The 27,002-nt window shown below is 33.4% G+C and overlaps 7 protein-coding genes across 8 annotated transcripts; 3 read left to right on the top strand and 4 right to left on the bottom strand.

Annotated features, from left to right (window-relative positions):
* Positions 1–848: 848 nt before the first annotated feature.
* On the bottom strand, positions 849–1,594 carry LOC101223048. Its single transcript, XM_004143793.3, has one exon. The coding sequence runs from the start codon at positions 1,459–1,461 to the stop codon at positions 997–999; it is 465 nt and encodes a 154-aa protein (XP_004143841.2). The 5' UTR covers positions 1,462–1,594; the 3' UTR covers positions 849–996.
* Positions 1,595–1,974: 380 nt separating this feature from the next.
* On the bottom strand, positions 1,975–5,962 carry LOC101202776 (metal-nicotianamine transporter YSL1). 2 transcript variants are annotated; one of them, XM_004143794.3, is made up of 7 exons: positions 5,442–5,961; positions 4,913–5,085; positions 4,555–4,649; positions 4,148–4,282; positions 3,471–3,660; positions 3,193–3,301; positions 1,975–3,096 (listed from the first exon to the last, which is right to left on the bottom strand). In XM_004143794.3, exons 1-7 carry the CDS (start codon positions 5,806–5,808, stop codon positions 2,171–2,173), a joined length of 1,995 nt encoding a protein of 664 aa, XP_004143842.1. In that variant the 5' UTR covers positions 5,809–5,961; the 3' UTR covers positions 1,975–2,170. The 2 variants fall into 2 exon arrangements, with proteins under 2 accessions (XP_004143842.1, XP_031741657.1); XM_031885797.1 differs by having other exon boundaries at positions 1,975–3,301; positions 5,442–5,962.
* A 3,582-nt stretch (positions 5,963–9,544) lies between these two features.
* Positions 9,545–13,094, bottom strand: LOC101207252 (metal-nicotianamine transporter YSL1). The gene is made up of 7 exons (XM_004143896.3): positions 12,585–13,094; positions 12,191–12,363; positions 11,659–11,753; positions 11,397–11,531; positions 10,932–11,121; positions 10,701–10,806; positions 9,545–10,624 (listed from the first exon to the last, which is right to left on the bottom strand). Exons 1-7 carry the CDS (start codon positions 12,946–12,948, stop codon positions 9,696–9,698), a joined length of 1,992 nt encoding a protein of 663 aa, XP_004143944.1. The 5' UTR covers positions 12,949–13,094; the 3' UTR covers positions 9,545–9,695.
* A 2,840-nt stretch (positions 13,095–15,934) lies between these two features.
* Positions 15,935–16,895, top strand: LOC101203014. Its single transcript, XM_004143795.3, has one exon. The coding sequence runs from the start codon at positions 16,003–16,005 to the stop codon at positions 16,771–16,773; it is 771 nt and encodes a 256-aa protein (XP_004143843.1). The 5' UTR covers positions 15,935–16,002; the 3' UTR covers positions 16,774–16,895.
* A 142-nt stretch (positions 16,896–17,037) lies between these two features.
* LOC101203249 (phosphoribosylformylglycinamidine cyclo-ligase, chloroplastic/mitochondrial) lies at positions 17,038–20,147 on the bottom strand. The gene is made up of 8 exons (XM_004143796.3): positions 19,634–20,147; positions 19,288–19,382; positions 19,107–19,208; positions 18,945–19,004; positions 18,280–18,452; positions 18,088–18,190; positions 17,830–17,988; positions 17,038–17,379 (listed from the first exon to the last, which is right to left on the bottom strand). The coding sequence occupies exons 1-8, from the start codon at positions 19,977–19,979 to the stop codon at positions 17,209–17,211; spliced, it is 1,209 nt and encodes a 402-aa protein (XP_004143844.1). The 5' UTR covers positions 19,980–20,147; the 3' UTR covers positions 17,038–17,208.
* A 667-nt stretch (positions 20,148–20,814) lies between these two features.
* Positions 20,815–23,123, top strand: LOC101203490 (hypothetical protein). Its single transcript, XM_004143797.3, has 6 exons — positions 20,815–21,153; positions 21,245–21,451; positions 21,546–21,625; positions 22,243–22,318; positions 22,473–22,598; positions 22,704–23,123. The coding sequence occupies exons 1-6, from the start codon at positions 21,016–21,018 to the stop codon at positions 22,845–22,847; spliced, it is 771 nt and encodes a 256-aa protein (XP_004143845.1). The 5' UTR covers positions 20,815–21,015; the 3' UTR covers positions 22,848–23,123.
* A 1,345-nt stretch (positions 23,124–24,468) lies between these two features.
* LOC101203739 (UPF0160 protein) lies at positions 24,469–26,914 on the top strand. Its single transcript, XM_004143798.3, has 7 exons — positions 24,469–24,772; positions 25,018–25,164; positions 25,327–25,425; positions 25,534–25,725; positions 25,839–25,958; positions 26,323–26,394; positions 26,482–26,914. The coding sequence occupies exons 1-7, from the start codon at positions 24,509–24,511 to the stop codon at positions 26,704–26,706; spliced, it is 1,119 nt and encodes a 372-aa protein (XP_004143846.2). The 5' UTR covers positions 24,469–24,508; the 3' UTR covers positions 26,707–26,914.
* Positions 26,915–27,002: the final 88 nt, after the last annotated feature.

Below are 27,002 nucleotides of genomic sequence, written 5' to 3' on the forward strand. Positions count from 1 at the left end.
CCTACGAATTTACGAAAGTGACGACTTTAGTAGAAATAATGTAAAAGAAAAAAAATGCATATAACAAAATAGTAGAGTCTCTAGACTTATACATCGATAGGAATTCTAAATGAATTTTGGAAATTCGTGTACTAGTCATTATTATTAACTTTTTAGTAATTTTTAAAACAAGTCGATTTGAATTTAAAAAATTAGTTTAAACAATCATTTTTATAAAGTGGTTGCTATCATGCAAATTCTTTATTTTTCTATGTTTCTTAACTAACCAATATAATATTCTACTCCAAAAAAGTAAAAATAATTTTACGAAATTGGATCATTTTAAAAACATTCTTAGAAAGTGAACAAACTAATCATTCGATACGAGTACATCGTTTTTAAGCTTAATCTTTTGTAAATAAAAAATTAAATACTGAAAATTCGATTTAGTAACCATTTCATTTATTTGTTTTTTATGTTTTAAAATCAAATCTATATCCTAGTCATTTTTTTGCTACAATGGTGATAGTTCTTTAAATGAATTTCAAAGATAAAAACTATTTTTTATAGTTTTTAAATTTTAGCTTGATTTTTTAAACTAATAAAAAAAAAGTAGATAACAAAAGATAGAATTTAAAACTAAAAGTGATGTCTATAGACTTAATTTTAGAAAGACGAGTCTAGTTCAATAGTTACTCGGAACACATTTTTTGTTTCGTTTTATATTTGTTGTACTGAATGTAAGGGTAACAAATAAAAAGAAACAAATTAAAGGAAAATGGTAACTTTTAAAATGATGAAATTAAATTAACTAAACTGATCTTATTACCCAAAATCTAGCTGAAATCTAATATGAAAAGAGGTGCAAATTAAACATAATAAAACACCAATCAATAATCATTGTGTACTGAAATTAATTAAAACTAATTAACTCCCAATACAATCTTAAATTAGAAATTATTGAAAATTCAAATCCAACAATTCATAAACAAAAATTAAAAAAAAAAAAAAAACCACTCATTCCTCAAGCTTCTCCAAATACATTTTCTTCTCTTCATCCACCATGAACGCGGTTATAGGAAACGATTTTCCAATCCCCATATTAGTTTTAAAACAAATCTTCTTCTTACTTGGATCCTCAATACTCATCTCCCCAATTGGAACCCACAAAAGAAGCTGCCTACTCTTCACACCCGTCATCTTCTTCATCTTCAACTTCTCGACGTACGCCGTCACCTCAGTCGCATACGCAACACGCGAGTTCGTCTTCTCGAAAAAGTGCTCGTAGGGTTTCTTTTGCTTCATCCAAATGAACCCAGTCTCCCTCACAATCCCACACTCCTCAAGCTCTTGCAATGGCAATACACCGCTCGGGAAACCAAGATCCTTCAAAAGCTCCACCGATCTACGGTAGCATTCTTCATGTCCGTATGCGATCTCTGCTCCGGCTCGCTCATCTTGTCGTGGAATCACTGTGGCCATTGGTGAAGATTGAGAGTAATTTAGGATAAGGGTTTTGCCCTTTTTAAATTTTCTCTTTTGCTTTGTTTTTCTTTGTATTTGTATGATGATAGGTTTTTTGTTCTTTTGGGGTTAAATATTGTGTCTAATGAAAGTGTGAGGTTGGGTGGGTGGAGGTTGATAAGCTAAAATGGTTTCTTTTTTTATTTCTGGTTCATGAGTTTGTTCAACTAAACAAAGTGGTGTGTTTTTTAATTATTTAGGTAAGAATGTTAACCTAATTAATTTGACCAATATATAGTTTATAATAAAAACAAAATGAGAAGGGAAGAAAAAAATCTGCATACACACATTGGTTAGCATTTTGATTAGTTTTTGATGTGTTGTATTTTATCAGTTTTATTTTTCTTGAATTTAACAAATAAGGTGACATACAAAAATATTCTATTAGCTAAGAAAGAAAATTTTATGTCGAGATTAAAGAAAATTAGAACATTTTATCTTAAAAATTGACCCTATCGATAAAGATGTTGGTGATCTCAAACTACACTACTATATATATAAAATTTAAATGACGAGGTACACAATAGCCACCAACCAAACTATAAAGAACAACACAACGGCTCTAGAATGTAACCATACATACTTAGAATTACAAAACCTTACAAATTTAGACAGCAATTGTGTAGCTCATTGACATATATTTAAAAAAGTAAAGCTTAATTTGAAGCTATGAAGGGACAAACTTCATACAAATGGGAGGATTAATCTTGGCAAGAGCAAGAACAGAAGCCGGTAAAGTCCAAAGACCTTCCCCACAAATCAAGCCAGATGCCACCGCCGGCAACATCATCTCAGCCTTCTCCCTATTCATTTTCCCCCAAACAAACACAATCAAACTCCCCAAACACATATCAATAGCGAAATACCCCCCAACCAAAAATGGCACTGCCATTACCATTGGCAATGGCATCAATTTCCCTATCCTCCTACCTCCAAAATCCTTCACTAGATTCACCCCGATTGCGAACCCGAAAAACCCGTAACATATCTGCAAGCAGTGCTTCGGTAAAGCCGAGACTCCCTCAACTCCGAGAATCGCCATGTTCCTATATATCAAGGCATATGGCGCCTTGAATTCCCCTTTAGGATTTCCCACGTCGAATGCCTTGTAGAATAAGAAGAAGCTTAATGGCGCTGTGACACACCCGACTGCCGTGCCGATCATTTGGCTTACAAACATTGCTCTAGGGGAAGTGGAGGTCAAGTGGGCTGTTTTGAAATCTTGCATGAGAATGCATGCAACTGAGACGACCGACTTTATGAGACCGCAACCAGCAAGACCTGCGATGAGGGCATCGTGTTTTGGGCTGAGGGCAGCTAGAAGAAAGAGAGCAACCTTGCCATAGTTGTAGGCCATGTTGATGTCGGTGAGACCGGCCCCATAAGCATTACAGAAGGCAAGGGCGGGGGCAAGGACGTAGGCAATAATGACAAAGTACCATTTGAGTTGAGGGAACATTTGTGGGATAACAATGGTGGAAATTGTAGCCAAGGTTGTGTAACCAATGAGTCCCACCCATAACGGGATACTTTCTCTTAAGAACATTTCGTCTTTCTTTTCATCCATTTCTGTTTTCTCATTGTCATCTAAACCTATTGAAATAATATAAGTCGTGTTAGAACTAAAAAGTAATTCTAACAATTTTAACTTGAACGAAGGTAGTAAAGAAAAATATATCGTAGAATAACCTGCTTTTGCTTTCTTGACTCTATCGCGTACATTTAAGATTGTTGAACCAAGAATCTTGATAAAGTTGTAAAGTCCATCTCCTAGAATTAGAGCAACAGATAAAAAAACCTGAAATGTTGATGCCAAAAATCAAGATATATAAATATTTTTCATATTACATAAATGATCTATTTAGAACAGATATTCTTGGAGTTGAATACCACTTAATTAAAATATCATTTCATATCGACTAAAAAAAGTAAGTTTCAAAATGGAGAGAGTAATTAAGATAAGAAACCTTGTATCCATATAAACTCTTCATGTCACTTTCTTCTAAGCTTTCAGGGTACCATTGACCTTTGAGTCGATCAAGAAGAGGCCACATTAAGCCATAAGATAAGATGGCTCCTAGAAGTAAAGACAAATTCACTAAGTGGGAACAAATCATCCCTGCTCCCACAAAAGTCGAGTCAAAATCGAAGAAGAATCTGCCCATTTTTCATCAATTTCACTTATCAAAACACAAAATTATTCCAAAGATTAACAAATATGAACAACCTTATTCTTAGAATTATATTTATTTAAGGGACATTTATAAAGGTTAAAGTATCCTTTTAGTTTCTAAACTTTGCTTATTTTAGGTTATATTCATTTAATAAATCTCAAATTTAGTTAATACCAAAAAGAAAAAAAATCATGTGAATTTTTTAAAACATATTTATATATTTTATTTTGTTTTTGTATAAAATTATTATTATTATCAATTAAAAAAATTGAAAGGACTAAATTCAAGATTTATTAAAACGTAAATATTAGACATTAAAATTAGACTATGGACACAATATAGGAAATCAAAGTAATATTTTAATCATCGGTTTAATTTATATATGGTAAGAAGTTATATAAAAAAATTGGAATAATATGATGGAAGACAAAAAGAATAATTTGAAGTATAGAAGAAAGAGAGAAGCTTACGTTTGGTTCCAAGCTTTAAGTCCAAAAGTGGGAAACTCAGAGAAACCACACTTTTCTTTGCCTTTAAAGAACCATTTGAATAAACCCCATAAGAAGCTAAATGAAAAGTACTTCATAAACCCTTTAACTTGCTTTCTGCACTCACATTTATAAAATATTTGTTAAATTTAGAAAATAAAAACTTTCAATAAATTTCTTTAACCTTTTAACTTAGGGTTTATAGATAATTTATCAAGAATCGACAAATGGAAATTGTATTTTCACTTGTAAGAGATCAGAACGAATGATGATTTTCTTAAAAATCTAAAATAACTAAAATTAATCAAAGTTGGGAGTATAGTGACAAGAATGAAAGATATTCTAAACGTAGAAAAATAAGATGAAAAATAGAGATTGGAGAAGTCTACTTTGCCATGTCATCACCCTGAGTGTGAAAGCCATTGATGAGTACCGCTGTCGCCATGCCACTAGGATATGTCAATTGAAGGTCCACTATCATAACCTGTGCACCACCAACCTCTAGATTACAAATCTTACATATATATATACATATATATATCTTCGATGGTAAGAAATTGAACAATATAATTTTTTAGCGTAACAAAACAAATTAATATCTTAATTTCTAGGTTTTGATGCTTAAAATGAAATATAAAAGTATATAGATATATATGTATGAGAAAGTTAAATAATGAATTGTAAGATAGGAAGAAAGTGGGGGAATTAATGATTAAACTATAATAATGTATGAGAAAGAAAACGAACCTTTCTAAGAGGAATCAAAACAAAAAGACCCACAAAGCAAACAACAAAAAGAAATGCAGTCATCCACCCCAATCCTGGCTCTTTCACACTGTACGAAGAATTTCCTTCTGTGTTTATTCCCGATAACTCATATGTTTTTCTGTTCATCCCCAGTAAATATGAAGCAAATCCACCTGCATTAAAAAAATATATTTGACATTTCTCTTATTTGGGTCTTCTTCGTAGACGGAGATCATCACTAGTGAAGGATATAATCAATTGACTAAAAGCTTAAAGATGATAGGTAAAAATAAATTTAATTATATATCTAACCTTTCTGCTCTTTTAAAGAGCTCAAGTGTCATTAAATATTTAGAAGAAAAAAGTAATGCTTTTTTCAGAAAACACAACAATTCACTTTTTCTGTATAAAGAAATTTTGAAACAAAAAAACAGAAAACATAATCTTTTATCTTTATTTTTGAAAAGAAAAAGAAAAAGAGAACATAACTAAACATTAATATATAGTTGGGGTCCGGGATTTAGTTTACCTCCAACTGCAATACTGTAACAAGCAACAGCGCAAGTCTGGATCATGGTGTTCTCTTGACGAGTGAAGGGTTTAGTTACAAACCCAGCTTTTTGCAGTGCTTTAGTCCACGTCCGAACAAAAACAAATGCAAGAAGAGCGGCAGAGACATTGAGATTTGGGACAAGTCCCGTGGTCAGGTTTAGTTTCATCACTATCACACTATAAACACTTCCAATAATGACGCTCACTGTTACCCCTCTAACCGTTAATTGCCTCGTCCATGGTTGAAGCTTCTTCCATCTCACGTTCTTCCCCAATTCACCACCATCTTCGACGATGGTCGTCCGATTGCCCTCGATCGGCTCCTTCGCAATCTCCGCCGCCATGGTGTGTGTTAGTATGAACAAGAAATATGTGTGTATATATACGAGAGAGAGAGAGAGAGAGAAAGAGTACTTTTTCAACTATTTAGAGAGTATATGGATTTTGATATTCTTTTGTCTTGTTTCATCACGTGTAGATGGGAGGACTAAAGAGAAGAGCATTTTGAGAGCAATTGTGACAGCCATTATATAGGCAATTGTGTGTTTGAGGGGTCTTGTTCTAGGACTACTTTTTTGTTCTATATTCTCTTCAACTTTTGTAGCCTTCTAAACTTTAAGTAGAATCTAGAATGTAATTCGATGTGAACTATATGCATAAAAAAATACTTAAGATGATAGATGGTTGAAATTAAATTGGGAGTTATATATAATGGAAATGATTGTTTAAGAAAATTAAATTATTGTTTGGGTTTTAATTGAGAAAGAGTGTTGAACTTTTTTCTTTTCTTTTTGGTTTCTTTCTGATGGGTTATTTTCATAAGAGAGAAAATAGTCTGGGATTTGGGTTTTATTGGCCAAACCTTATCTTTGTGATGACCTTCAATATAATACAATAGACCAATGGTCTAAGAGAGGCTTCCTTTTCTTTGATGGGTCCATTGCATATATTAAAGTGGACAAAATTCTATTGAAAAAAATTTACTCCATTCATATAGGAATAATAGTAAAAATATCAACTTTGAAAGAGAACAAAGTATGCTCTATCATTGACTCATTGACTCGAATGATTAAGTCTTCTTTTTTGTTTTTAGCTATGAAAGATTCGCATTTCTCACTTCTTAGTAGTATAGAAAATAAACCATTTTATTATATATTTAACAACTATAAATGTACATGTAGATTATAAGGTGTGAACATATCAAAAATATGAGAAGTGCTTTTTTTCTTTTAAGAAAAAAAAGATATTTATGCCTATGTTTTGATATGTCTAACATTCTCCATTAAAAAGAGATATTTTGATTCCCCAAATTGAGCCTCGATGATTTGACACAATTTGGATTTGAATTATTAAAGAGGGATGATGTAAACATTCGTTAGTAATTAATAATTAAAATGAGGAAAAAAAATCAATTCTAACCATATTAAAGTTATAACTCAAACATTATATTATTTGACTATGCTCGTTTTGAAAAAAAAAAACTTAAACTTAATCTCCTATAAATATAAATATAAATATAAATATAAATATAAATATATATATATATATATATATATATATATATATATATATATTATAGATCACTTTTTTATTATTGGTTTAAATTAAATTAACTCATAATTCTTGACTTTTTTTTTATACTGTGATAATATGTGAGGGAGAGGAATTGAACTTCTAACTCCAAGATTAATGGTGCTAAATTTATGTTATATATTATTTATGTTCGTATTGGACCTTGAATTATTTATATAGAATATTAATGAATATAAAGTTGGGATAGATTACTCTTTCAAATTGCTTTCGATAGAATAGGAAGTTTTGGAGGTGAGAAGTCATGCACTGCTATCTCCCTTCACTCCTTATGAAATAGTTATTGTCATTTTCAATCAATGTGGGAAACTCACCTTTTTAGGGGAAATTTATCTTTTAGCAGAGTCTACTAATCCTTCACTCTACTCTATTTAGGATAAATATTAAAATTTCAATTTTGTGTTTATTTAGTTTTGAATCATAAAAGTTGGTTCTTACCCACTTAATTATATGTTTAATTAATAGGTCTCTCAAAAAAATTTTCTTCTAATAGCTACTTACATTATTGATGATCTCTTCAACATTTTTAAAATTCATAGACATATTATACACAAAATCTAAAATTTATTGGTTTGTTAGACATATAATTCAATTTTATATCTATTTTGACCCAATAGATTTTTCTAAGTATTAGAAAGAAAAGTTTATCATTTAAGTAAACATTTTAGCAAAGGGGTCTATTTATAGACATGCATGATGGTGATTGATGAGAACATGGATTGAAGTTTACATCATTTGAAAGCTTAAAAAGGTATTGGAAATTTAGACCAATATCATTTTGAGAGAATACTAATAAAGAATAATTTTACTTTAATAATTCCCCTTAGGTGTTTATTTGATCTTTAAAAATTATTTAATATAGATTCAATAAATTATGACTTGTTTGATGCTTTTAAAATTTTCCTAACCTAATAAATAATAAACAATAAACGTTTAGAGTATTATTTTAAATTAAATTATACTTTATATATGGTATATATATTGATTAATTTTTAAAAGTTTCAATGGGTTAGAAAATAATTAATACTAACAAAAAGTTGAAATGAAGTTTAAGAACATATTAATTAGGACATTTATTTTCTAATTTAACTATTCTTTTCCTTACACAAAAAGCAAAATAGGTAGATTTGAATCTCTTGACATTTTTTTAAAAAAAGATCGTTGAACGATGTATCTCTAAAAAAATCTCAATGGACAAGAAGTGATATTTATGGCTTTGATTGATGAACTTAATCTTTCAAAATTGGGAGAAAAATCCAACACATCATGTGACCGACCAAAGTACCACATTGCTCAAAAGTGGTATACACATTTCAACCATAGATATGCCTCTATTATTATCATTATGTGTGCTTAAGCTTAACTATATAACATCACAATTGTATCACTAAACATGTTGTAATTCAATCCCATATATAGGGATCAGTCCATACTTACCATGAACAAACACACGATATAAACGCGTGAACAAAATATTCACCAAAATCACAAACACTAGAATCATGTTTTTGACAAGAAATTATTTTTAAAATTCACCATATTTATCCAGAAACGCGAGTTCAAAAAATATTTTGAATATATATTAATAATTATAATATCTTTTCGTGTAGGTTCACTAGTTATTTATTAAAAGACAATCACATCCTATAGTAAAAAAAAGTGATTTTTTTTTTGTCTCCAATGGTAGGGCCATTTTATTTTAAATAAGAAAAATTCCACAAGCAAGAACAAAAAACTCCAGATTTTGTGCACTTTTTTCTTCTCTTCTCTTCCCTTAGAAAAAACTTAACCCACTGTTTTCTCTTTTTTTTTCATTCTTGAAAAAAAGAGGAGAAGAAAATAAGTTTGATTATTTATTTCTAGTTTTTATTTCATCTTTTTATCATTTTTAAAATTTAAATGATGGAATGGTGTAATGATATTAATTTAATATAGTTGGTAATACAATATATAGAACCATCCTAATTAAGAAAATATAGAAAGCCACAGAAAGGAATTATAGTGTTTAAAAAATAGTAAAAAAACAAATTATAACAGTAGAACATATGTCACCCACATTTCTAAAATTATTAAAAATAAAAAAATTTAAAGGTAGATTAATATCATATTTGTTAAATTCACTGTATACAAAATTATGAACAGTTTTTTTCTATAAAAAACGAAAGAGATTGAATTCAATCAATGAAGAACATTATTGTGATGATTATATGGCCTTGTTTTATTATTTGTCTCCATGGACTCAAATAATGGGAAACACCACATTTTGTCACTTTCTGTGAAGTCAAAAAAATACTTTTTTTTATTATTTTAATTTTGTTAGCCTTATCAATTATGTCAAAAACAAACAAAAATTTGATAATGTTCAACATTTCAAAAAGATTATTGAAAGCCGGAGCTTTTTGACCATTGATACGTCCCTATAGTATTGGTTGGCTATGTATCTAGAAGGACCATAAGTTTTTTCTAAATATAAATTGGAAGAACAAAAGATTGATTTAAACTCGAAACTTTATTATAGAACTTTAATATTAGTTATGCATTAAGAAGAATATGATATATATATTTCAATGATTTTAACCCATACAAACTTGGGAATATTATACCATAGGAAAGATAAAAGGAAGGGTAGGGTTTTATTAGCCTATGAGGGCACAAACTTCATACAGATAGGAGGAGTAATCTTAATAAGACCAAGAAAGGAGGATGGTATAGCCCAAAGCCCTTCCCCACAAATCAAGCCTGAAGCTATAGCCGGCAACATCAACTCTGCCTTCTTCTTATTCGTTTTACCCCAAATGAACACAATTAAACTCCCCAAACACACATCAATGGTGAAAAACCCACCAACCAGAAATGGAACTGCCATCACCATCGGTATCGGCATCAGCTTCCCAATCCTCCCACCCACAAAATCTTTCACTAAGTTCACCCCAATCGCGAACCCGAAAAACCCGCAACACATTTGCAAGCAATGCTTTGGCAATGCCGATACCCCCTCGACTCCTAGAATCGCCATGTTCCGATATATCAAAGCGTATGGCGCCTTGAACTCCCCCTTTGGATTTCCCACGTCAAACGCGTTGTAGAACAGGAAGAAGCTTAGTGGCGCCATGATGCACCCGACTGCTGTACCGATCACTTGGCTGACAAACATGGCTCTAGGGGAGGTGGAGGTCAAATGGGCTGTTTTGAAATCTTGCATTAGAGTGCAGCCAACAGAAACGACGGAAGTTATGAGACCACAGCCAGCTAGACCGGCGATAAGGGCATCGTGTTTTGGACTGATTGCGGCGAGGATGAAGAGAGCGATTTTGCCATAGTTGAAGGCCATGTTGATGTCGGTGAGACCAGCGCCGTAAGCATTGCAGAAGGCAAGGGAAGGAGCGAGGATGTAGGCGACGATAACGAAGTACCATTTAAGCTGAAGGAACATTTGTGGGACAACAATGGCGGATAGTATTGCCAAGATTATGTAGCCAATGACTCCCACCCATAATGGGATGTTTTCTCTCAAGAAGATTTCATCTTGATTTTTATCTGTTGTTGGTTTCCCACCATTGTGTTCTAAACCTGTTGAAACAACGACAGATATGATCATAGATTAATCGTTCTAGTTCTAAAGAAGAATATGTTATAAAGGAAGAACCTTTTTTTGCTTTCTTGACTTTGTATATATTGATGATGGTTATAGCAATAGTCTTGACGAAGTTGTAAAGTCCATCCCCTAGAATCAGAGCAACAGATAAAAATACCTGAAAAGTTGATGACAACAAAGACCGCAGACAATTTATCGCAATTTATCGTATATCAATATATATGTGTCAAAAGATAAGAAAGAAGTTCATTCCAACGCAACTCGTGAGGAAAAAGATCAAACCTTGTATCCATATAAACTTTTCATGTCATTTTCATCCAAGTTATCAGGATACCAATCCCCTTTGAGTAGATCAAGAAGAGGCCACATTAGGCCATAAGATAGGATCGCTCCTAGGAGTAATGACAAGTTAACTAAGTGGGAACAAATCATCCCTGCTCCCACAAAAGTTGAATTAAAATCGAAGTAGAATCTGCCAAATTTTCATCAATTTCACTTATCAACAACAAAAACACCATAACTTAACCTATATAATTATTGTGTGATTTGAGTACAATATTAACGACATCTTTTCATTAATTACTAGATAATGCTAATATGACAAAATAACTAAGATTTCCAAAATGTTATACTGTTTCTTTCTGTGTTCTGGAGATTTGAATTTAGTTTTTAAGTTTCTAATTAGTTGTAATTGTTTGGTGCTAATAATATAATTCTTTGCAGATTTAATTAAGTTTGGGATCATACGTTTGCCTCCAAGCTTTGAGTCCAAAAGTGGGGAATTGAGAGAAACCACACATTTGTTTGCCAGAAAAGAACCACTTGAACAGAGCCCAAAAAAAGCTGAATGAGAAGTACTTCATAAACCCCTTTACTTGCTTCCTGTCACAACATTTAAATAATACTACCATTAGCATGCAATACTTTGATCCCCACATATCTAACAATTAAACAAGTTTTAAATTAAATTAAATTAAATTAAATTGAGATGTTATGAAAAATGATGTACTTTGCCATCTCATCACCCTGATTGTGGAATCCATTGATCATAACTGCTGTTGCCATACCACTTGGAAATGTCAATTGCAGGTCCACTATCATAACCTATGCACCACCAACCCACTATATTAAATATGCATGTATTCTATACAAAATAATTTCATGTAAACTTTACAAATATCTTACCTAACATATCTGCCACCTCTAATAAAGATTTTGTCTTTTTTCTATTCTATTCTTACATCTCTCTTTCTATTGAACACCTTCTTAAAATTTAACAAATAGTTGTTTTTTCTAACAAAAAATTCATCAAAATTTAACTTACATATACATATCTGAGTGATATAAAGGTTAAAAGACATATATATCTCTTTAAATAACTACTTCTTAGTTGAGGAATATACCTTAAGCAATTATTATTAAAAATCTAGAACCCTATAAAAGTTCATATTTAATTAAAATTCCGATCTTAAGTCCATATTTAATTAAAATTCTCTTGTTTTGGGTGTTTTGAAATTGTAAAAGAATGAAAATAAAACTACCTTCCTAAGCGGAATCAAAACAAAAAGACCCACAAAGCAAACAACAAAAAGAAAGCCAGTCATCCATCCCAGTTCAGGCTCTTTCACACTGTATGAAGAATTTGCTTCAGTGTTTACTCCTGATAATTCATATATTTTTCTGCTCATCCCCAACAGATATGAACCAAATCCACCTGCATTTTTCAGACAAATTTGGCATTTTTTCTTATATTTGGATTCATCTCGTGATCATCTTAAAAAAATCAGTATAAAAATAAACTAACAAACATGTTCTCCTTTTTATTTTTGAAGAGAATAAGGATAAGAAAGGAGAATGAAATAGAAAATAAGAAGTGACGTTAGTATATCAACGGCACTCCGTATATGTTTGGATTGACTTTCTAACTGCAATTACCTCCAACTGTGATACTGTAACAAGCAACTGCACATGTCTGAATCATAGTGTTCTCTTGACGAGTGAAGGGTTTAGTTACAAACCCAACTTTTTGAAGGATTTTAGTCCACACTCGAACAAAGACAAATGCAAGAAGAGCAGCAGAGACGTTGAGATTTGGGACGAGTCCAATAGTAAGGTTTAGTTTCATGGTTATGATACTATAGAGGCTCCCAATAATGGCACTCGCTATTACTCCTCTAACTGTTATTTGCTTCGTCCATGGTTGAAGTCTCTTCCATTGCGGGTTGTTGTCCGATTCTTTGCTGTCTTTGACAACGGTTTGATTAACGTCGAATGACTCCTTCGCAATCTCAACCGCCATGGAGAGTATAGTACTACCAGGTAGCTACAAGGGGAGAGTTGTTATGAAAATATATGTATGCTTATGCAGTACTCTCTTTTGAAGTAACTAGAGGCTATGGTATTTTTGGATATATTGTTATGAGGGATCTAGTTTCTATTGGTGCTTTTTTTGTTCCATATTCTCTTCCGCTTTTATAGACTCAAGAATGTAGTGCTATTCACTATGCAAAAATACCAAAGTGCTTCTATTCCAAGCACATTTCAGATGCTGCCTTGAAATTAAATTTGGATATATTAATAATATAATGATAGTGGGAATGATTGGTTTCAAGAGAATAATTTTTTTTTTTTGAGAGAGAGTACTGTGGGTTGAAGTTTAATTTTGGTTCATTACAATTTATGGTTCATTTTTCATAAAAGTAACCACTTAGTCCTTAACTAGTTTTAGTTAGTCAATAATTTAGTTCATTTAACTTCAAATATATAATAATTTAGTATCCCAAGCTTTCAAATATATAATAATCTAGTCTCTGGTTTTTCATAAGTAAAATAGACTTCAATTAATTTAGTCCATGGTTCTTTACCTCTTTGTTCTGATTTAGAATTTACCATGTTCTTTACCTCTTTATTATGATTTAGAATTTAGTATGATTTAATAAAATTTCTTAATGCATGTATAGAACTATATATAATGACTAAGTACCCATCACTTAATAAAATTTAACACTTAGTTTTGGTGATTTTTTTTTCTCATTAAACCAATATTATAAATTGTAAATTACATAGCTAATTAAAGTGTTATTTAGTAGTTTCTAAATTGTTACAAGACTAGTTAAAATTGTTGCAGAAAAAAAAAAGTTATAGACCAGAAAGTAAATTTTTGTGATGGATTGGTTTTGAAGAGACAATATCTGTCATATTGGGTTGTCAATGGACAAATCTTATCTTGAGGATGATGGCCTTCAAAGTTCAAAGGAGTAATGATCTAATTAGGGCTTCACTTTAATTTCTTGGGTGCTTCCTTTGCATATATTAAAGTGCATAGATAATTATGTGAAAATGGTTCTCCATATTTGACGTGAGAATATAGCAATACCCACTTTGAAAATGATGAAAGAATGCACAATATATAATTGGCTCGAATAATATTAATTAATTATTTATTTTATTGAATTTAATGATATGCTCATACTTCTAATTTATCAAGAATATATGACTTTAATTAACATAAAAAAATTATACTATATATTTTATTCATGATCATAAAAATAATATATCATATAGTGTGAACAAATTTAAAAATGAAGTTGTATCTAGTAATAGTATTGAGATCATAGAAAGTACTATGTTCAAAAGTTTTATTTGTTTAATTATGTGTAATCATGTCTAATTATATATTAGATTAAAGAAAATTAAAATATTTTGGTTCACTCAAAATAATTTATTTAAAAAAAAAAATTGTTGATATATATCAAAGTCTATTATAGATTGGAAAGCCCAAAAAAAAATCATAGAAATATTACACTTTTAAATTAGTTTATAATTAGTTCAGTCCAAAGTTATATAATCAATGGTTGTCATCGGCTACCATTACACTGTGTTGTCAACTACCCCCAACAACCACCATCAACAACACTTACTCGGATAACCACTATGACACAAATTTATGTGATCACCTCGGGCGATCGACCAATTCTCTGTTGGTCCAACTCTGTGACCACCTCTCGAGCAACCCTAAAGGGCATGCTAGCTCCAACAACACCCTCTAGCATTAGCAACCCATTCCAACCACCACCACCCCCAAGAGCTTAAGAACTCACTCTATTTTTCTTGGGAAAAACTAAATTAAGGTGAAATAGAGGGGAATTGAATTGGAAATTAGGGTAAAACGGGGAGAGAGATGTTTATACCATGAAGGCCACGTTGAGTAGAGGATGTGTAATGTGTTGGATGTTGGTGAGAGAGGTGTATTACGTGGGAGGAAGAAGAGACTAAATTGGTCTTTCTTTTGTTATAATAATATAATATAAATTAGAGTGCATTCATTATCTCTCAAATTAAATCAAAATTAATTAAATAAATAAAAGACAACGTAACTAAAAATGTAATAATAAATAAAAAGTTGGGAAATATGTGTTTAATTATACCTTTCACAATTTCCACCATGTGTATACATAAAAAGAAAAAGAAAAATTGGTGAAATTATTTGTTAGGTGTGTATATATATATATATATAATTATTTAGAGAATGTGGGTTTTTGGTTACTAGTTGTTTTGCGATGATTAAAGCTTTGTGTGCTTTTTTTCCAAAAAAATTACTATAATCACTAATATACTAATCAAGAGCATATAAAAACTAATGTTTGACTAACTTTTAAAATAAATATATGAAATAATGATCGCATATGCATTTACACATAATATAAACACTAATATGTATGTTTGACAAGTTATAGAACACTAGTATATTTAAAAGGCACGATGGATTGAGCACTAAGAGAAAATGATGTTAAATCACTTTTCTAAAGAAAATTGTTGTTAAATCAAATTAGCTCCATAAAGCCTAAATTGATAAAATTAAAAAAAAAATGTTTATATTCATTTTGTTGGTTTCTGTCTTTTCTATTCATCTTGTAAAAGGAAAGGAAAGAAGTTTGAGGGTTATTGATGGTGTATTTTAGAGTAATGAGTTACTATAGTTAATAAGTTAGAATAGATTGTGTGTTTGGAGTATAGATTAATTTAGTTAGAGTAGAAATTTGTTTACATTGCAATTTAGTTTAATTTCGTAAAAGAGTAGCCGAATCAACTCAACCTTTAAACTCGAATTAGGTTCAACTCAATGTAGATTGTGAATTTTGAGTAAAAGAAAGAAACAAACTTTGACTGGCTAAAAATGCAAAGGGAAACCAACAAGATTTGTTGGTTTGTCCACGTCAGCGAAGGAACCCGTGTGCTGCCCACCCCTTGGTTGAACTTCAACCCCCAAAACCAGCGGAAATTTCCTTATAATTTTCTCCAATTTTTCACAATCAACTCAACTCAACTCATCACAATCAATCTCATAATTTCGATGTGCAGATCAACCGATTATCGTATTTTTGCCGCTGATCGTCTCAAGATCAAGGCATTCTTCGTTCGTTTTTCTCATCTCCAACTCTTGGACCCTCCACCGGAGTCGCTTACTCTCTTTTACCTCCCTCGCATTGACGAAACCGACCTTGAGATTGACGGCCTCAAGATTCGTCCCGACTCACCGGCGTTTGTCACTCTTCATCGAGTCGTTTCCCCCTCGTCCAGGATGAAGAAGGGTGTGGAGTTTGGGAGTAGAGAGCGAGTTCGAGCGAGCGAAGGCGTGCAGTTTCAGGTGTATTTGAGGGAGGAGAAGGTTGTGCAGGGGATTTTTAGGAAGAACGACGACGGAGATTGGAGATTGGAGTGTAGATGCGCTCTTGAATCTGAGATTGATGAAGCGGCTGCCGCCGCGGCGGCGGAGGTTTGCGTGGATGTGGAGGGACAGGGGGCGATGTGTGAGAAGGTGGTTTTGGAAGTGAGAAGGAAGAAGAAGAGAGGGTTTTGTGCATTGATGGAGATACCGGAGGGAAGAGAAGTGGACGGTTATTGCGAGGGGTGTGATTGTTGTTGTGGAGACGATGGAAGTTCGTCGGAAGATGATGGCGGTGATGATGATAGTGAAGACGGGGGAGGAACGGAGGTGGAGATGGAGGTGGAAGGAGTCCGATGGGCCGTAGATTTGGGGATTTGGGCCGTATGTTTGGGCGTTGGGTACTTGGTATCGAGGGTGGCCCATTCCAAAACATTGAGGCGTAAACGGATTTTCTGAAAGCATTGTGAATACTATACATCTTTTTTTTGCTTGAGAATGTTCACAAATGAAATTTTGTTATACTTTGTATATGAACATTTTTTATAAATCTTACTAATGAAAGGAAAATTTTATATTGATGAGTCAATCAAGCAAAACATTCAAGGTTCCAAAGGATCCAAAAAGAAAATCAAATTAGGAGTCCAACAAGATTTTTTTTCCTTTTATGTTATCTTTGAATTAAAAGAATGGACAATTTATTTCAATGAAAGCCCATTAAAATGTTGAAACAGCCACTAGACATCAACTTATTTAACACAAGATGGTAAAATTTTGAGAACACTCATTACCATAAAGAAGATGTCTCCTTCAGTTTCATAACCCATCATAGGTTAAATGCTCAATTCCTTGTTGAAACTAAGACTTTTGGTTACAAAAATTTCAACTGATAGATTACAGAAATCTTACTCCTTCGCCCTCCGCAACCTCTCCGATGAGGTAAGCTCTGTTAGTTCCATGACTGTCATTGAGTATTCTTTGAGACACCTCTTGGTTCACTACAAGAACCATGCCAACTCCCATGTTGAACGTCCGTCTCATTTCAACATCTTCGATCTTCCCCGCCTGATATGTTATCAAGAAAACAAAAAATTGAACATTCAGGTACGAAATCAATTGCAATATGGTAGGTAGGAATCAAGGTAGTTATGGAATGTCTTAGTTCCACGTTGGTTAGAATGGGATGACCAATGTGGTCATTAAGTGGCTTGGCTCTCCCACTCCAATAGCAGCTTTTCGGGTGTGATTCTCTAAGGTGGTCATTAAGTGGTTTGGCTCTTCCATTCCAATAGCTGGCTTCTCGAGTGTGGTTCTCTAAGGTGCTTAAGTGTCTAACACAACCCCAACAGTTTTTTGGTATTATACTCAATGAAATTGAAACATTAACGTATAGTTTGCACGGATATACAGATAATAAATAAGGAAATAAGACAGGCAATTGGCTCAAGGAAGGTGATGCTAAGTCCATATTTTCAGGGTACCACCAACTTTCAAAAAAAATCAACAGGCATTTACCTCTTGAATCCAATTAAATACAGGTGGGATTTCCCATGAATCCTTGTAAATGACAGCTCCAAGGCCATCGGGAAAAACTCGGGGAATATTATCGGTAAAACCGCCACCCGTGATGTGAGCTATCCCCTTAACCCCTCCCTTACTGATAATGTCAAGTACCTGTGGTTGCAAAGAGAGAAAGAGTTGCAATATTTTGATGTCAATCAAACCTCAAGTGTAAAAGAAAGAACAAAAAGAACACAATATCTGAAGGGTAACCTGTTTGACATATATCACAGTAGGGGCCATTAAGGCCTCACCTAGCGTAACATCACCACCAGGAAGCTTATCTTTCAACGATAGACCACTTCGCTCAATAACCCTATAAAAGTATGAAGATTTATATTACAAAAAACTCAGTTTTCTTGATACAAGTGTAAACCTAAAATATAAAGGAATATCGAGATCAACCTTCTTACTAGAGAGAATCCATTTGAATGGACTCCACTAGATGGCAAACCAATAAGAAGATCTCCGGCCACAATATTTTTCCCATCAATAACAGAATCTTTCTTAACAATGCCTACAGCAAAACCACTGAGATCGTATTCACCCTCTGAATAGAAGCCTGGCATCTCCGCTGTCTGAAAATGTACAAATCATAGCATTTAGTATCCACCAAGTTGAATGGGATAACAAAGAAAGAAAAGAAACACCGGTTTTCAATTCAAAATGACAAGAGAACAAAAAAATAAAAAATAAATAAACAAGAAAAATCTTGTCAATTCAAAATGAAGAATGAATTCATTTCAAGCACTTGTATTCTTAGAACTCCAAGACGTCAACCCATAGAGCAGATTCTGTTCAAGTAAGGTCATACTAAGCCGCATATTCATATCTTAACCACTCTACACTATATTTCAGCCATAGGCCAGAGCACATGGCCAGCAAAACCAACAACTGGTTCTGTATGAACTTCACTGTCACTGTCAAGTGAAACCAAGGAACGATTCATGATCAACTTAAATACAATAAAACTAAGTCCAACCTAGAATTTACACTAAGTTAACAAGCACTACATACGATGGAAACTTTTAATCTTCAATACCAGAACAGTTACAAAATAATGAACATACCTCCCCACCGAGAAGAGCACAGTCGGATTGTTGGCAACCAGTCACAATTCCTTTTATCACCTACACACAAAGAAGATATAAGTCATACATTATAAACGCATGTTGATTCATTTGAACAAGCACAGCTCAACCAAATCAACTTATTTCAATGTTCATCCATACCTTTTCAGCAAGGTCAACATCAAGGTGGCTTGTAGCAAAGTAATCAAGAAAGAACAGTGGCTTTGCTCCAGAAGTAACAATGTCATTAACACTCATAGCAACCTGGAATAACACTTACTCATAAGATAATTACTAATCATTACAAAATACAAATTTATCGCCACCCATATTAACAGCCTACCAAATCAATTCCTATAGTGTCATGAATCCCAGTCTCAAAAGCAAGCTTTAGTTTAGTTCCAACACCATCAGTGCCAGCGACAAGATATGAATCACCTGCATCAAAATTCATCCAGAAAAGAAACAAAAAGGCAAAGAAAAACAAACTATTTAGAAAAACAACAAATCAACAGCAGCATCCCCTTAAGTTCCAAGTTCATAAGAAAATCAAGATTTTGAAACAGTCCCAACCATTACACCAAACTATACTTCTCAGTTCAAACCAGAAATGGATAAACATATCAGAATCATTAAACAACTTCCACAGTTACAAATTCAGAAAAAGGTCGCCAAAAAAATAAACAAACCTAGAGGAAAAAGACCACCAAAGCCGCCAATACCAGGGGCCATTTTAGCAATCCTCCTCACAAGCTCAGTACCAGCGTCTATATCAACTCCAGCATCCTTATAAGTAAGACCTTCTTTCGCCTCCACACAAAAATTCCTCTTCGGTAAAGAAGAAGCAACTCCAATTTTCCCAAATCCTTTGGGTTTCACTGAAAACCGAATCGACCCATCATCGGATAAACATTTCGGAGTATGAAAGCGTAAAAACATCTGGGTGGGGCTCGATTTTGGCTGAGAACAAGGGATGTTCAAATTAGCTAAACAACCATTGAACTCAGTGTTAGTGGAAAATCTCGTAGTCGCCATGGAAAACAGAGGAAAAGGTTGAAGAACAAGGCTGAGGATTAAGTGTGACCACCGGAGAAGTTTAACGGCGGCGGATGACCGGCGAATGGGTTTAAGAGAGGGCAAAAGAAAAGTTAAGAGAGACAATCGGAGCTGAGTATCGCTTCTTTGAGTTTTCTAATTTTTCATTTTAAATTTATTGTTTTTATTTACAAAGGAAAAGCATCAAAATGTGAGGGAAACAAGGAAATAGGTTAAACTTAAACTTAAAACTTAATCAAAATTGAGGCTTAATTACTTAAACTAATAGGTATGTTGTTTTGTTTATCAATGTATTTTAATTATATCATAGTTTTAAGGTTAAAGTTTAAATATTTAAACGAGGGTGGTTGAAATATCTTAGGTAACGTGAACATAAATATTAACCTCGACTAGACGCACTTAAGTTCATGTAATTAGATACAAAAAGGTTGAACCAACCTCAACGTCCTTAGGGCAAATGATAACCTCATCAACTCCTCTTACCATCATGCCTCAAACATTCTTAGCTTTTTTTTTCTTTAAGACAAACCATTGAAAAGAATTACATTATGAAGAACAAAAATTTCGATAACCATATAAGATAAGGAAAAAGTAGAATAGAAGAGACATTTTCTTTTAATATCTTCTACAATATAATATGTACTCGAACATTAAATGAACGATGAACCTAAAACAAATCTAATTATTTTTAAGAAACACTTATTATTTTTGTGAAGGTTGTTGATTAATTTTTAATATCTATGTCAAACTCAATAATTTACAAATTTTTTATAATGAAAACGTAAGGGGAAAATCCACTTTATATAAATACCAAAATGGAGTTTAAATTAGATAGAAAAGAAGAAAAGAAGAAAAGCCAACTACAACAATGGCGAAAAAGGAAATTGGCACACATGCCAAGAACAGTTCTAATGGTGTTCTTCCTTCTCAAGTGATGAATTTTTGTTAAAGAAACTCTCTAAATCTCTCCTTTTTCCCTTTCTCTCATCACTGATTCATATCAATTTGAACGCCAATGATCACTCTGGCTTCTACTTATTATTCATTATCTTCCTTCAAGAATCTTCGTCTCTTCAAACCCTCTTCCACATTCTCCCCATCACTCTCCAATCTCAAACCCTTAAATCCTTTCCTCAAACCATCTTCCAATCAGGTAAAATTTTGCTCAATACCCTTTATTCCTCTCTTTCTGATAACTTTGATTCCTCTTCCAAGTGAAAGAAGTTACCCCACTTTGATCGCAGACCAGGTTCGGTAATGGGATTTGTAGGGCGGAATTAGGTAACGATGCACCTTTCGCCATTGCGATCGGTGCCTGTATTCTCACTTCTCTTGTTGTTCCGGCAGCTGATGGTGCTTCCGATGATGAGAGCGATGCCGTCATTGATTCCACCGATACTAGGCTTGCTGTCATGGGCATCATTAGCTTTATTCCTTACTTCAATTGGCTGGTATGTATGTTTCTGATTTTTTTTTTTCTGTGGTTCAATTTGTTTTTGCTTTGTACAGATTTTATTTTATCTTCTTCTTTTATTATTTCAATAGAGTTGGGTTTTCGCGTGGCTTGATTCTGGAAGAAGACATTATGCTGTGTATGCAATCGTGTATCTGGCTCCTTACTTAAGGTCATTTTCTATTCTTGGATTCTTCTTGTTTTTGTTCCATTGAATTGTGTAATTGTGAATTATTTTCTAGCTGTGTCGTTGAACTAGTTGTTTACATTTCTAGAACTCAAAGTAGAGGAAGAACGAGTAATCAGCTATGGGAATAGGAGAATACAGATTATAGAAGTTTTATGTGATTTTTTAAGAAGTTACAAGATGAGGTTCAGTAGTGTGCCTTATCAAAATTAAATGGACAAGAGGTTATGAACAACATTTCATTTCTTATTAATGGGGCTTTTCTCTAAGAATTTGTTTTATGTCAATGGGAGCATAGCTGGTTCGATTCATTAGGCATTGATTACCATCCCAAACGTGGATAGTTTAGTCCTCACTTTGCAATCGTTGAACTTGAAGAACGTTTGTTTATGAAGTTCTTGGGGTGGGTGGTACTGTGGTTGCTAGGTTGGTTCAACTCTTAGTTGTGTCAATATGTTTGAGCCAAAGTCTTAGATTATTATGTGTGTTTGAGACTTTAGCCATGGCTAACAATGAACATAAAGCGGATTTTGTTCATGTGTATGTAGTATGCACAAACATCAGTATATTCTTCTTACCATGATTATGCATTGCGCTATTAGGTCAAACTTATCGTTGTCGCCCGAAGAGAGTTGGCTTCCTATCATTAGTATACTTCTCTGCATTATTCACATTCAGGTATCTCGAGAAGTTTCCTCCTTATACTTTGTTCTATTCACCAGAGGTTTTACAAGAAATCTCATTTTTGTACGCCAACCTATTCTCTAATAATGAAATAGTGTGGCAGTATAATTTGTGTTTTTTGTGATCACAACTTGGCGTTTACTTGTAGCTTGAAGCGAGCATTACAAATGGAGATATTCAACCTTTGCAAATATTTGGGAAAGCTTCAAAGAAAATTTCTTCAACCAAGAAAGGGAGAGACCAATTCAAGGGTTCCCAAGGATCATACAAAGAGGTAAACTATGTGTTACATAGACAAAGGCAATCTCTATATGCTTGTGCATAATTCATCGTCCAATCTTATAATCTGTAATCTGAGTTATTTTACTCTATATTCAAGAGCGAAAAGAAAGGGGACAGGAAGCTGCCGTCAGCAGAAGAAAGATTTCGAGATAAGATCAGCAGGTTGGGAGATGCTAAAGAGACATTAGATCATGAACAATCAAATGGAGAATGGGATGATGATCAAAGGAGAAAGCATTAGGTTATATGTTCTAACTTTACTCTGCTTGTGGTATACTAAAATTGGAGGATACAGAAACTGATAGTATCAAAGTTGTAGCATTAACATTACTTTTCCCTTCAAATCTAGAGTCAGTTGCTGCCATTTTCATGGACCTCAAGTATTCTTAGAACTGCTGCAGTTGTATTGCTAAGCTGAGGTTGCTGAATGCTGTTATTTTACTTCTCTTTTATCAGAAACATAAGTTTATTATTGAAATGAGAGAAACGTTATGCATAGGTCTTAACTTACCCACAAGCAGGACTAGTGTTGTGCATCAACCTTTAAATTTACACTCTCCATCAATTATTGTTTGTCTGTTGGTGGGCTTTTTCATTTAATTTATCAATGAAATGTCACTGTTTAGGATATGTGCATTTTATTCCTCATGAACTCCTTCATTTTTGTTCCCCCATTGACCTTGGTCTTGGACTCGGTACAAATTTTCACTCATAGCAAGTATCCAACAATAACTGTCAATTCGAGAGATTAAAATATTTACAAAAAGTATACAAAATTTTAGATTCTATACTGATAAACTTTTATTACAAATGTCCCAAAAGTATATTTAGAATACGTGTATTCAACAATCGAAATGAATTTAGCCCGATGCTAATTGTTATGCTCTTCCTCTCTAAAGTTCGAAGGTTCAAACATCCATTTTTGTATCTTATATTACATGAAATTTTTGTCAATTCAATTATTTTATTTTATTTTATTTGACTATGAGTGAAAATAGAAGATCAATTTTGAATTACCAACTTCTTGGAAAAATATTATAGTTTTTCTTGTTTCATTTTATGTCGGTCAATGTATGCCGGCTCAATAGTATTGAAACATGATCTTCAATATTAAAAGTTAAAGGTTCAATCACTCACTTCATAACTTATTAAAAACAATGTTAGTTGACATGTATATTCATGTTGGCATCAAACGCATATAGTTGTTTTGGTCCCTATTGAAATTTTTGTTTTGCTAATTTACACTCAACTATGCTAAAGTTGCTTATTTTTTTTTTTGGGAAGGCTAATTATAGTTTGTGGCAATTCTAAGAATAATAATTAAGTATATAACAATATTTAAAAAAAATTGTAAATATAGCAAAATCTACCGGTGATAGACACCAATATTTGCAAGATGGTCTATCATTGTTAAATTTTGATAGATTTTGCTATATACTCAATTGTTTTGAATGTAATTGGTATATTTGCAACTTTTCCTTTGGTTAAACCCTAAAAATGAAGCCAAGGGTATAAGAATAACCGACAACCTGGACTCCCAACACATATGGTTGAAAATTTTGATTTTTTTCAGTCTTGAGTTGGAGAGTTAAAAATTATGGTCCACCAAACCCAACCTAAATTAATATAATAATATAACTCGATAACCCATGATCCAATCCAATCCATATTTTACGGGGTTAGTTAGAAGACATTTTTAATTGAATAGAGGGAGTATAACAACGGGCTCAATCATGACCCATTGTCCATTAGGCATTGGACAATGGAAGGAAGCCCACGATAGAATTGAGATCGACCCTTCTCTTGGAAATGCCATAATCGAATTTCAATGTCCACAAGGAAGCTCAAAAGACCAAACCTCAAACACAAAACCTCATTAAGTGTTCAACATTTTCATTGGACATGGTCACTCTTTGTAGAGGTTTAGGGTTTAACCGCGGCCAATTCCTCTCCTTCCCTAACTTTTTCTTTCTACGCACTTTCATGGCTTCTTCTCCCCTCGCTTCTCTTTCCCCTGCTTCTCCTTCTCCTTCTGATTCTATTCCCCTAAAACGAGTCGGAACTCACCATGGGAGCTTCCATTGTGATGAAGCGCTTGGTTGCTTCATGATTCGCTTGACGGATAAGTTCTCTAATGCTCAAATTGTTCGCACCCGTGATCCCCAGGTTTGAGTTTGGCCCTTTCCAAATCTTCTTCAATGAATATGAAATTTGAGTTGTAGTTGGGTTTTAACAATACTGGTTTTTTGCTTCATATATGAACTCAATTCCTAGATTTTGAATTTAAAGTTTGGGTTTTTTCTGAGAGAATTGAGTGTTTTGAACTGGGTCTTCATCGTTTTGTATCTTTTTTTCCCTTGGCCTGGGACTTAGATTTTACATTTGTGATTGAGTTGTATATTGTGTGGTAGGTTTTACAAGGTCTTGATGCTGTCCTTGACGTTGGGGGTGTTTATGATCCAAGTCATGATCGATATGACCATCATCAAAAGGGGTTTGAAGAGGTTTTTGGTCACGGTTTCTCCACGAAGCTTAGCAGCGCTGGTCTTGTTTATAAGGTAGGTAATAAATTGACAGAGTTTATTGCCCTTGACTATAGTTGCAAGCTTTCTCTTTTTACTTCTACTTCACTAAATGTTGTAGTCAATTCTTTGTTTACTTTACTTTATCGTGCCAAATTAGTAGTTATCATTGTTTTTGGTCTTGTTGTTTTTCTTCAGCATTTTGGAAAGGAGATTATTGCGAAGGAACTTCAAGTTGATGAAGGGCACCCAGATGTGCATAGGCTATTCTTGGCTGTTTACAAAAGTTTCATGGAGGTCGGTATTCGATTCATTGATTGATTAGACTAATGCTTTAATTAGTCTCGTTTTGTTTTTCAGCTCGAGTTAGTTTATGTCTTAGCTTTTGACATTTCATCTTATTAGGCAATTGATGCTGTAGATAATGGGATTAATCAGTACGATACGGACAAGCCACCGAAATATGTGAATAATACACACCTATCTTCAAGGGTGGGGAGATTGAATCTGGACTGGATAGACCCTGATCAATCACCTGAGAATGAGAATAAGGCCTTCGAGAAAGCAATGGCCCTTGCCGGCAACGAGTTCTTAGATGTGAGATTTCTTAAAATCAACAAATGGTCTTTTAAAACTATGAATCTAGGCATGACACATTTTCTATATTCCTTAAGTGCTTCACTGACTTTCGAACTCTTGCTTAATTTCAGAGTGTTCGATTTCATGCAAAATCATGGCTACCAGCACGGTCAATTGTGATGGGATCTCTTGCAGCAAGACACACTATCGATCCTAGTGGAGAAATAATGGTTATGACAACATTTTGCCCGGTAAGCACCTGATCTTCCGCGTTTAACATCCGTTTTCTTCATTCACCTATTTCTTTTGCTGCTTGTCATCGGAAAGGTTTGTTTGGTCTTTTTGAATTTATCCATTTTGTTTCTTTTGATATTAAGCAGAATTCTGAAGTTTTTACTTGTTTTTGTTATCTTAAGGAAAAAGTAATTCCATTATTCGTTTCAATTTCTGATGAATATACTTGTAAGTTATGATATGACCACAAATATGCACTTTGCAATGAGCAAATCTTTTTATGCTTAGGATACCAACTAAAATGTTCCATTCTCTAAATCAATTTGCATATACCAATTTAGTCTATCAAGAACTTGTGTAATCTTCTTTTTTTTCCAACAGTGGAAACTTCATCTATTTGAGCTCGAAGCGGAGTTAAAGATTGAAAACTCAATCAAATACGTGCTCTATCAAGTATGTATAACTTTCAACTTTTAGAACAAATCAAAACTATCCGAATACGTTTTATTATTTCTCATTCTAATATGTTCTGATGTTCAGGACGATAGAAGCAAACACTGGCGTGTGCAGGCAGTGGCTGTATCTCCCGATAGATTTGAGAGTCGTAGACCTCTTCCTGCCCAATGGCGAGGTTTAAGGGATGAGGAACTCTCAAAAGAGTCTGGGATACCTGGTTGTGTGTTTGTTCATATGAGTGGATTTATTGGTGGCAATCAAACGTACGACGGGGCTCTTACTATGGCAAAAAATGCATTGAAGCTGTAGAAAAATCGAGATCTATTGATACATTTACGTAGCTCGTAGCTTTGAATCGGAGAATAGTGTGTTAATTTGAGTTAAAAGGCTTACTGTGTTTATGACTTTTTGAGTCCTCTCTCATTCTTCCAATTTGAAAACATTTGCTGTAGAATTGGATATCTTTGATTTTGATATTTGGAAATAGAAATCTTTGATGCCATATACAACAAGACAATTATCAACTTTTCATATGGAGATCTTCCATTAGCAATGTGTCTAATCTATATACTGAAATCAAAATTTTGGATTTAGTAATGATTTGA

This window comes from Cucumis sativus, chromosome 5 (genome assembly GCF_000004075.3).
Source record: "Cucumis sativus cultivar 9930 chromosome 5, Cucumber_9930_V3, whole genome shotgun sequence".
Lineage (NCBI taxonomy): Eukaryota > Viridiplantae > Streptophyta > Magnoliopsida > Cucurbitales > Cucurbitaceae > Cucumis > Cucumis sativus.